Source organism: Acomys minous, assembly GCF_964271855.1.
Source record: "Acomys minous genome assembly, chromosome: 1".
Classification (NCBI taxonomy): Eukaryota; Metazoa; Chordata; class Mammalia; order Rodentia; family Muridae; genus Acomys; species Acomys minous.
Genome location: NC_140483.1, coordinates 37,689,286 through 37,700,972, shown reverse-complemented (window position 1 = coordinate 37,700,972; position 11,687 = coordinate 37,689,286). Strand labels below are relative to the sequence as shown.

The following is an 11,687-nucleotide window of genomic DNA, read 5'->3' as shown; positions in this document are numbered from 1 at the left end:
AATAGAGCTTAAGTAGCTAATCTCTAAAAGGAAAACAAGGTAATTTACTAACACCCCCGATTAAAGCATGTTTTACTCTATGTATGTATTATGGTGGAGTAGAAAGTTAACCACTTCTCTGCTTGAAGAACCAGTCGGTCTGACAGGAAGAGCCAAGCAATGGCCTCTACTCAAGTATGACACAGTTCGTGTTGTGAGAACTTCAGCTAAAGCCAAGGCATTGTATTTCCTACACCCCCTGTCTAAAGGCTACACAGCCTTTGCCTCTTTCCTCAATGTCTCCTGTCTCTTGAGCATTCGTGAGTCAGAAACTGGTGCCACCTTTTATAGTACCCGAAATTATATTTTGAAACACGGTGTCTACTCGGTTTCCTCCTGAGAGATCACACCTCTTAAGTACTGAACACTCTGCATTAGACAAAACGGTCTCTTTAAAATGTCTTGGCTGTCATCGGTTTATCATGACCAAAACACTTACGTCATCATGTAGTTGACAAGAGCAAACCAGGAAGTTCTACTAAATGAGAATTAAATTTACCCAACCCTCCTTGGCCTCCTTCCTTCTCTGGTTTGATACACATAATTTCACTTTCAGCATTTACTTTCCATAACTAGACATTTTCAATCTTGACGCCTAATGGAAGACAAAGATGGGTCTGAAATTTAGACAAATCAGTCTCATTGGTTTCTCCATGTTTGATCCTAACAGACTTCTGAAGTAAGTAGCTATCTAACCCCCCCCCCCCAGACCCTCCCCAAGGCTAAAAATTGATCCATGGTTAGTTAAACAGACCTGTTACCAGAACAAAGTTTTGTTGTTAACATTTGAGGATAGGGCCAAAACCAAAAACAAAAAGGGCATTAGAGGATAGGAAAGGCTTCAAAACTTGTCACTTACAATTATTTAACATTAAAGATTGCATCAGATCAGCCTATAGAAAGCCTGGCCTGTGGTGACTAAGGAAAAGGCAGATGTAGAGGCCGGTCTCAGGCTGCCAGCCATTGATACCAGTACCTATCAGTCCCATGAGATGGGGATGTGAGTGAAAAATAAAACAAAAAACAAGTCAACCAACAATGTCCCTCGTCTGTGAATGACTGATATTAAGAACCACGCCTCTGATGGGCGTGGGTGGTGGTGCCAGGGCCTTTAATTCCAGCACTGAGCACTTGGGAGGAGGCAGAGGCAGGTGGATCTCTGTGAGTTTGAGGCCAGCCTGGTCTACAAAGTGATAGCTAAGGCTGTTTCCACAGAGAAACCCTGCCTAAAAAACAAAACAAAAAGAAACAAACAAACAAACAAACAAACAGAGAAAAGGGGACTGGAGAAGTGGCTCAGTGATGTAAGAGCACGGGCTGCCCTTCCAGAGGTCCTCAGTTCAATTCCCAGCAACCACATGGTGGCTCACAGCCATCTATAAGATCCAATGCTCTCTTCTGGTATGTAGGCTCTTATAAGCAGAAAGAGCACTCATACACATAAAAATGTGTACACATAAAGCTGTTTAAGCTTTAAAAAAAAAAAAAAAAAAAAAGAACCAAACCTTCCATTTCCCAGCCTGGCTGCCCCTCCCCCCACTTTGTTGGAAACCCAGACAGGTGATTACATACAAGCAGGCAGTGCAGTTGTTCAAAATATTTAATACGTGTTAGACACGTAATGTTACATTTTTATACAAAAATCAATACAGAGGAGGAGAAAATACTGTACAAAACCCTTATCAGCTCCCCCAACCTTTATACAACAAAGACTGGAGTCGCCGTATCTACAAAACCATAAGGTCCTTCCACTTAGAGTTCGGCTGTAAACTTGGTTTCATTAAACACTTTTTAAAAGCACTGTGTAGTAAGTTCTTAGCTGGAGCTTTTAAAAATATATCTTTTCTCTATAAACAACGTATTTCCAAGCTTGAACTCTTCTGTTAAGTTCAGCAAGCTTTTTTCCCCTGTGGGGAATTGAAGGTCCCTTAATGTTCTGCTTTCCCAGAGTAATCACAGGGTTGAAGCGCTTCTTCTGTGCCAGAGAAAGGTGGGGAGGGAGAAAAATAATACAAGTCTCTACTCCAGACGAACTCCCTCTAGTCTGAGGAAATCCTGTGAGGGAACGCCACTCTGTGCACCAGTGCGGTTGTAGCTTTCATGAGAGAGAGGTGTGTGTAAAGTCCCTCTCTCCCCCAAGTACGGAACGGGGAACTCCCCTGCCTCGAGCCTTTCAGCAGCTTCCTTTTCTGTGCTGCTGGCAGAGGAAAGTCCCTGTCTGCGCCCCCAAAGTCTCAAGCCCCGGGGAAGAGGTGGTGCATTCCAGAACCACATAACAGCCTCAACACAAGACAAACTTACACACGGACACACACAGAAACAAAAGTGAACGATCGATCGTCCTCTTCCAATAAGCCTCCAACTCTAGGTCTCTGGATGAGACTCAAGAGCCACGGCCCAGCCTGGCTGCCCCTTCCGGGGCGATGTGCTGCCCGGCAGCAACCAGTCTCCCCCTACGCGCCCAGCGCCTACGGTCTTGGCTCGTCCTTGTGGCCGGGAAAGGCCCCGGCCGCACTTCGGGGACTCCCGCTGCTCAAGCTCCAGCCGCTCGGGCCCCGGGGGTTCAGAAGGCCACGATGGCTGTGCTCCAGGGGTTCATGTCTCTCAACACCGGCTTGTCGCAGCAGATCTGCCCGGGCTCGGCGGCTTCCGGGCCACCCTCCTCCGCCTCTTCTTCTTCCCGGCCGCCCGCAGGGCTTTTCCGTAGGAGTCCCGAGAAGCTAGACCCGAAGATGCTGATAAGGTTTGCCACGTTCCCGGTTTCCATCTCCTCGTCGGTGTCCTCCTCCCCGGTGACCGGCTGCTCCTCCGAGTTGCGGCGGGGCTTCTTGAGAGGGGTCGAGCCGGGCGCCGAGCAGCCCGCGCGGCCACCACCCACTCCCGCTGCGCCACGCTTCCTGGGACACGGGGCGGGTGGCGCGGGGGACCGATCCTCCGGCGACCGCTCCTCTCGGGCTGGGGGACAGCCGCACGGGCGGCGCACTGCCCGGGGCCCCTCCGGGCAGGCGTCCGAGCCGCCTCCAGAAGCCGCTGTGCGCGGACGCTCCACGCCGCCCCAAGCAGCTGCCGCCGAGTCCTCCTCTCCGCCCCGGAGAGCGTCTCCAGCTCCGGCCACCGCGGCCATGGGCTCTGAGCTTCCCGCTCCCGGAGTGTGGCATACCGAAGGGCGCTGCGGCTGAGGCTCGGGCTCCGGCCAAGCGGCGCGGGCGACCGGCGGTGGCGGCTCTCCCCAGCCGGAGGGTGGCCCGGCAACTGGCTCTCCGGACTGCTGAGGCGGCGGCACCCCCGGGGTCCCCGCAGGGCCGGCCAGGTAGAGACCAGGGCACGGGTCACTTAGGTAGACTTGGCGGGCGCTGCGCAGCACCAACGACACCAAGAGGTTCTTGTGAAGCTTGATGCCGCCGCGCTGGACCCGCGAGTTGTAGATCTTGCCCAGGGAGATGCTGACGATGCGGTGAGCCTCCAGCTTGAACTCCATCCTGCCTCCGCTTCTCGAGGTTGGCGCCCAGACGACGGATGGGGTGAACGCTGGCTCGCCTTCCGAGGCTACGAGAGGAGCGGGAGGCGGGAACAGATCCGCCTCTGGGGTGCACCGTCGGCGGCTGAAAGCTCGGTAGAGAAATGATCTGGCGACGCGTAGTCCCCTCTCCTCCGCCTCTTCACCTTAAACAGAGCAGCTCCTGGATTGTCGCTAAACTGAGCGATGCGGGGCCACGCCGGGATTTATATAGGATTCTTGCCCGCCAATCACAAAGCGCCGCCAACCGTTCTGGGCGGGCCGATGCGCCTCGTGCGCCGCCCCCGGCCAATCGGTGGCAGAGGAGGGGCGCCAGGGCCGGTTCAAACGTTAGTCCCGCGGAGCAGGCTCTTAAAGGGGGCGATCGCTGGCGGCCCGTTGACCAAATGAAGTGGGATTCGGGTTCTGAGGCGGTGATGGTGTTGAGCGAGGCCCACAGAACTGTCTGCAGCTAGGGATTCTGCTTTGTGAGGTACCTTGGCAAACTCACCCGAACCGAACTGTTGGAATTTTCATTCGTTTGGCGTGCTGGAATCTACTACATAATAAAGCCCGACTCCTTTCCTGCACAATTTCCAGCTGGTCACATCTGTAAATTCTGGTGTCAATAAAAGACAGGGACAACCCTGAATGACAGTCAGTACGAGGTATTTGAGATGCTGTTTTGGAGTCATCCTCTTTCCCATTAGCGTCGCCCTCAGCATTTGACTACAAACAAAAGGGAGGATCTAGAATATGTCAAGCTTCTCACTTACCAAGGAACAGTATTCAGCTACAAAGTTATTGGTTCTCACCCAAACTTGGCATCTTTCACTCTGGTCCAGGATTCTCAGTTGTCACATAGATCAAGTGAAAGGTGTAACCTATTTCTCCACAGTGGTTGGTTGGTTCAAAAACAAAAACAAGAACATAACATAGTAACTGACTAATCTATTCTTGGGGAAATCTAGTGAGTTATAAAAACACAAATAGAGAAATCCTGATTTCCCGTAATGATGTTGTAAATTTGTTGTGTCAAGCTAATAAATAGTATGGAGGAAAGTTTCTAGAATTTTCTTGGTCAGTCAATGTAGTCCATCCACTGAGTCTTATAAATACCTGGCAAAAGGGCCACAAGATTGTACTGGTGCCTGACGCCTTTGTAATTTACCTCATAATTCTAAAAAGGAGAAATCACCTATACACCCACTTTAGTATACAGAAGATAAATGACAACTCTCAGAGGCAATCTAAATAATAAAATTAAGCGCAGCTTACATAGAGTCTGTGTGAAAAGTTGACCTGTCTGGGAGGCAGAGGCAGGCGATCTCTGTGAGTTCAAGGCCAGCCTGGTCTAGGACAGCTGGGGCTACACAGAGAAACCTTGTTTTGAAAAACAAAAACAAAAAAAATAACAAAAACAAAAAAGAAAAGAAAGAAAGAAGAGTGGCTGGCCTGATCCTATGATAGGGTTTGGCCAACCAATGTTACATAGAAGAAATACTAGTGAGAGGTGATTTGAGTAGAGCCAGCTCACAGTCAGGGTGCTCTCCCATGTGATGGCTTGGTGCTGTTACCTTTGGCCACCATCACTGCTATCACCGAACCCCAGAGTTCCTCTATTCTAGGAATTTTCAACCCACATAAAGAAGAAGAGAAAATAACTATAACGTAGTAGCAGCAGCAGCATATGTTCAGTAATAACATTCCATTTTTCTCTCTGTGACAATCTTTTTTTTTTTTTAACTTTTTTACAAATATTTATTGAATATTGGAATCCGGCTCCGCATCTAGATCCTGACCACTCACCCTCAGAGCAACATGTTTGGTTTCTTATTCAAGACAAGGTTTCCCCATGTAGCTCTGGCTGCGTGTAACTAGCCCTGCAGACAAGGCTAGCCTTAAACTCAGAGCTCTGCCTTCCTCTGCCTCCCACAAAAGGTATGTGCCACTACTCCCACTGAGCATTCTGATTTTATCTAAAAAAACAAAACAACAACCCTCCCCCACCCCCACCCCAAAACACCACCAAAGGACATCAGTTTAATTCCCACTCTAATTTTATGATGATCCTGGAAATAGTGGGGTTTCATGGGGATTTAGATATTCCCAATAAGGCTTTGAAGCAATAAGGCTTGGAAGGGCGAAGGCCTCAGACCTCACCAGACTCCCACAATCAACTAGGAAATGTGTGAGAGCTTTTAAATCACTGTAAAACAGTGCTCGCCAAGGACAGGCTATGGGGTCAGAATCCCAGCTCCACTTCTTATTTACTTGTAGAAGAATTTTAATTTAGAACATGGCTGCTTTGGCAAGAGGTCACATCCAGAGACTAGATCTGTGTGATCTGGTTAGAATGCAGACACGCCTTCAATCCCAGCAGACAGAGGCAAGCAGATGTCTGAGTTCGAGACCAGCCTTGTATAGAGCAGTTTCAGGTAAAGAAAAGCTTGGGCCAGGCATGGTAGTACACACCTTTAATCCCAGCACTCAGGAGACAGAGGCATGCAGATCTCTTGAGTTCTAGTCAGTTCTGTTCAGGCATTTCAGTTAAGTCAGGGAGTTGAGAGGCAGTGCAGTGGAGGTGAGTTGGTGGCAGTTCCGTTTGTGGAATTCAGAGGCAGTTTTTACTGAGAGAGTTTTACAGAGACAGGGTGAGGAGAGAACAAGCCAGACACAGGTGAAGACAGAATGAGCCAGAGAGTGAGAAGGAGCCAGAAGACTAGAACAGATTGCTAGAGTTAATTTGAGGCCAAGCAGAGCAATTCAGTGAGAAACTGAGAGAAGCCAGATTGAAGCAGTCAGCTGGGAGCAGTTTGAGCCAGAACAGCTGAGTTGAACCAGCCAGCCAGAGTTCAGAAACAGCTAGAAAAGGTGAGCTTATTCAGCAGTAAGTCTCAGAGGCTGAAAACATTCTAGGCCTAGATTATATTGCAGGAAGGCTAGAAGCTTCCAGGACTAGGCCTAGGTTAACAGATGGAGACAGTAAGCCCCAGAGAGACAATTACATCAGAAGAATAAAAGTTACTGTAACACTTGCTCAAGTGCATTTTGGAAAGTTATTTCACCTCTCTTTGATTCAGTATTTCCTCATTTGATTATGGACATAGTAGTCATGCCTACCTCTTAGAACATTGTGAGAACAAGACACTGCACATTGAAACCTCCTAGCACAGCACTGGGCCTATGTACACTATCAATGCACATTAGTTATTATAACATGATACCCTACACTTGAATTGGAGGAACCGAAGGGACTGAAGAAGGAAGGAACATAGATGAAAATTTAAGTAAAGAAAGTGTATTTGAAGATGTGCTAAAAGCCTCAATAGAATCCATAGACTTTTTTAAAAAGATGTATTTATTTTATGTATATGAGTGCTCTATCTGCATGCACTCCTGCAGGCCAGAAGGGGATACCAGATCCCATTATAGATGGTTATGAGCCACCATGTGGTTGCTGGGAACTGAACTCAGGACCTCTGGAAGAGTAGTCAGTGCTCTTAACCTCTGAGCCATCTCTCCAGCCCAAATCCATAGACTCTTAAGCAGCAAAGCATAGCTGGAGTACACAGGTGACCATTCAACTGTAAAGCTTTTGCGGATGTTTAGGCAAAGGCTTATTAAGAAGGCCTGAACTAGAGAGAGAAGTGAAGGAAGGGGAAGCAAGCCATAGAGATGGCTCAGTGAGTAAGATGCTCACTGCATAAGCTGGAGGACCAGAGTTTTTTATTCTCAGTGTCCACATAGAATGTCAAGCCTTGTGGTGCTGAGGAGCAGAAATAGGAGACTTCCAGAGGCTTCACTGGCTAGCCAGTCTAGCCAAAGGCAAGCATCAAGTTCAGCAGAGACCTTGTTTCAGAAAATAAGGTAGGACTCCAGTACAAATAGGGGAGAAGCTCAAGAGGCCCCAGCCCAAGCTGAGAAACCCTGGGCAAGTGATGGCCCTCAAAGGAGAGAGAGAGTCTTCAACAGTCCATCCTATGGGAGGCTACCCACTCTACACTGAGTGACTCTACACTCATGAATATGGGCAGCACTAATTGGACTCAGTGGGTTGAAGAAGAAGAGGAGGATATATGATGATAAAGTTAGGTACAGGACAGCCAGGTGCAGCACAGCCAGGTGCAGCACAGCCAGGTGCAGAGGCAGCAGTGCACATCTGTAATCCCAGCACTCGGGAGGCAGAGCCAGGCAGACCTCTGTGAGTTCCAGGCCAGCCTGGTCTATAAAGTAAGTCCAGGACAGCCAAGGTTACACAGGGAAACCCTGTCTTGGAAAAAAAAAAGTTAGGAGGATGATGTAGGGTTTCCAGAAAAAGTTGGAAGAGGGTAATGGGGGATAGATGGGACCTAAATACATTGTATTTCTGTATGAAATCACCAAAGAAAAGAAAAATAAATAAATAAATGAGGGTGATTATGGAAGATACTTGACTTTCTTCATATAAACACACATAGGTGAGTACAACTGCTCTCAAGTGTGCAAGCACACACACACACACACACACACACACACACAAATATACACAGTTGCTGATGGCGCCTGAGAAGGCTTTCTGACCCACGTGAGCCAAACTATTCCATCACTAACCACTGTATACTTTTATACTCCCTCATGGCTGCCCTTATCACTTTCTCCTTTTGTGCCAGTACCCCTCCCAGCTTGTGCCCTGGTTGAAGACAGGAGACTGTCTTTCTTTGTAGCCAGGGGATCATAACAAAACAGAATGAGTGATGAGACACAGGCACTACTGACCATCAGAATAGGTGCCAAAGCTCTTTCAGTGTGAGGTTATGGAAAGCTCCTGTAGGGCAGGCAGAGTGGCAGGAAGGAAAGGGCGTTTAAAGAGCTGGGGAAGATGTCCCATCTGCTCACAGAGGCATTCCAGTATTTCAACAGTTAGGGTGGCCAAGGTAGTACATTCAAAGGGATTACGTATGTGGAATCTAATAACCATAAAACCCAGGAAACACCATGATGGTTAGTTTACAGGCATTATAGATGAGTAAACTCTAAGGAGTGATGTCAAATTCCCAAAAGCATTGACTTGTAAGTTGGGATGCAGGATTCAAACGAGTGTGTGAGGCTCTGGGTTATAATGCTTGGATCTACCTCTCAGTTGCTGTGTGAGCTTCAGAAAGTTATTTTACCTCTAGCAAAACAGGAGAACCACATCCTAGTTTTGTGCCTCAGTCTACTGTGTAAAAGGGCTCTAACAAAGATACGTGAACCTCCTAGTACAGGCTGTAGCACGTATAGGCACGTAGTAAGTCTTACCTGTTGCTATGGTTATCGTTTTTTATTCCATCAGGGCCCTTGCACATCACAGGGGCTTAGTAAATGTCAACTCACTTGCAATTGTGCTTCTGCAATTATTGTCAGGATTTCCTATAATCCCCAGCCAACAGAACAGACTCTTCTGAATCCATCTCCCAAGGGACCAAGCACTTGTGATCAGGAAGCTTCTCCTACAGAAAAGGTGAGGGGTACCAGGGACTGCTGAGCACATGAAATGTGGCTAGTACAACCAGAGATACTAAGCGTATAATTTTATTGACTTTAATCAATCTAAAGATCAAAATAGGGTGTGTTTCCATCTGCTCTGAGAAGCCATTTGCTGTGTCATATTTCTGAAGCTTGAAGTGGTATGTGTGATAAATATAAAAGACTCAGCAGGTTTCAGGAACTTAGAATCAAAGAGAAAATGTAAAATATCCCATTAATATTGGCATGTCAGGGCATAGTGGTGTATACCTGTAATCCCAGCATAAGTGCTCAGGTAGGTTGAGGCAGGAGGATCACACATACATACCTCTGACCACAACGTCCTGCCTCTTAGGACAGGCATGAAGCTCAGTGGTAGAGTGCATTCTTAGCATACCTAAAGCCCTGGTATGCTCCCTAAACCCAAAAATAAGATATAAGATATCTCATTTCCTATTCCCTCAACAAAATAACTTCACACATTCTACCCTACTTCTACACATTATTTCTTCCAGGAAGCCTCCAGTGCCCATTGGTGTTTATAGTCTACTGCCCCCCCTCCCTCTCCCTTCCCCTCCTCCTCCCTCCCTCCCTCCGTCCAAACAGTCATTTGTTGCTTAAAACCACCAGTCTTGTAATAACCCTTTATATATCTACTTTGCATTTTATTCACTCCCATATTATATATCCAACTCTTTTTGTAGACACACTTATTTCCCTTGGCCACTATAAAGTGCTGGAAGATGCTACGTTGCACTTGTCTGCACCCCACCTCCCTGCTTACAGATGTGTGATTTTATTATAGAAAAAGTAACAGAGTGCCTGCTGCTGGTTCTATTTAATATTGATTGCAGGTCAGCACCTTGTTGTTCAGCCAGTAAGAAAGTCTGCCCCGCCACTCCTACTCCACTGCTGTAACCAATAAAGACCTGTTCTAATTCTCCAGGCAAGTCCCCTTTAGATCAACACAGATGATCTCAGTTTGAACAGGAAGGCTCATTAAAAAAAAACAAAAACCCAAGTCTTCAACCATCTCATGTTCATTTTGACTAAGCAAATTCTGGGTAAGTATATATCTGTACAGACATTCCCCTAGTATAAAAGGAAGTTTCAGACCTGCCATCTAACTCAGAGCAAGTGTGTGGACTAGCAGATATATATTTGTAAGGTACACTTGAAGGCAAATGATTGCTCATGGAAAGCAATCATCTCACTGGGTGCGGTGGCACACTCCTGTAATTCAAGCACCTGGGAGGCAGAGGCAAGCGGATTTCTGTGAGTTTGAGTCCAGTCTGATCTACAAGTGAGTCCAGGACAGCCAAGGATACACAGAGAAACCCTGTCTCGAGAAAAAAAAAATGGAAAAAGAAAAAGAAAAAAATGAAACAAAGCAAGCTATCATCTCCTTCCTTTTCCACTATCAGATTATAAAAGTCCTCAAATCCAGTTCTCAGTTCTTGAGAGAGAGTTGCTTTCAGTGTTCCCTTAAAATAACAAAAGGTCTTTTTTAAGTTTCCAAGTAGGAGCCAAGGAGCATGGCACACCAGGGTGAGGAGGAATTGGAGGCAAGCCTGTACTTCATAGAGAGTCACCGCTGACAGCAAAAAAGAGGAGGGAGAGTTAGCAAACACCCATCCTTCCATCCCTCTGTCTTTTCAGTCAAGGGAGAGAGGAGCTAATCAGTAATGACCTGCAGTGCTCCTCTTTTAAGAAAAATACGATCGTGTCCCAGTCACTGCCCCCTTCACCAGCTGACCCAACCCTTAGGAAGCCTCAGAATCCCAAAGGGCCTCTGAGGTCAGAGTCCTGAGTAGCTTTTACTCAGTCTGTGTCACTTTCTGTTTGTTTTTGAGTCTGCCCCTGCCCCCAGTGGAGTAAGTGTGTGTTGAATGAGTGTTCTGATGAGTAGGGCTGGGTGGGATCACTGTCAAATGTGTCAGTGGAAGTGGGGGTGGGGGTGGGGGAGGGGGGGTGGGGGCTGGAGCTTGAGCCTGCTTAGTCTAGCCACAGTGTGACCAAATGTGATTTTCAGAAAGTCCTAGTACCCATTTTCCATTACCATGAGTATTTGTTTGACTGGTTTTGCTTTGCCGTGTGTGTGTGTGGGGGGGGGGGTGATATTTTAATTTTTGTTGTTAAGTTATGTGTATATGGGGAAGTGGGTGGGTCTGTAGCAATGAGTGTAGCTGCCTTTAGAGTTCAGAAGAGGATGTCGGATCTATTGGAGCTGGAGTCATAGGCAGTTATGAGCCACCTGCCATTAGTACTGGGGAACCAAACTCTTCTGCAAGAGCAGTACTTAGCTCCTAGCAGCTGAGCTGTCATCTCTCCGACAGTATGCACTGTTCTGAAACTATTTTGATTAGTTCCTGAACCGATATATGTTTGTTGATATGTTTTTATTAATAAATAGATTTTTTTTAAAAAAGAGAGTATGGGTGTGTTTGTAATAGCCCCTTTCCCTTTCCTCTCAGGAAGAGAGAAGGAGTCAGAATGGAGGAAAGGGGACGCTTCACTCTTTTTTCATGAGACCTAACTAGACTGGAAGGATTTGACAAACAATTAACAAGCCTCCCTGTTCAGCTGCTGTTTCCCAAAATAGCATCTCCTTTGCTGCCAGGGTAGATGGGCGCCTTCAGGGGAGGAAGACACAAAGGTGCCCTCT

General features: G+C 47.1%; 1 protein-coding gene across 1 annotated transcript; it reads right to left on the bottom strand.

The window, feature by feature from the left end:
• Window positions 1–1,621: 1,621 nt before the first annotated feature.
• On the bottom strand, window positions 1,622–4,187 carry IER5 (immediate early response 5). Its single transcript, XM_084797483.1, has one exon. It carries the CDS (start codon window positions 3,515–3,517, stop codon window positions 2,603–2,605), a length of 915 nt encoding a protein of 304 aa, XP_084653609.1. The 5' UTR covers window positions 3,518–4,187; the 3' UTR covers window positions 1,622–2,602.
• Window positions 4,188–11,687: the final 7,500 nt, after the last annotated feature.

What these genes read in the sequence shown, in the direction of transcription:
- IER5 (XM_084797483.1), bottom strand. Translation starts at nt 3,517, where the DNA reads ATGGAGTTCAAGCTGGAGGCTCACCGCATCGTCAGCATCTCCCTGGGC.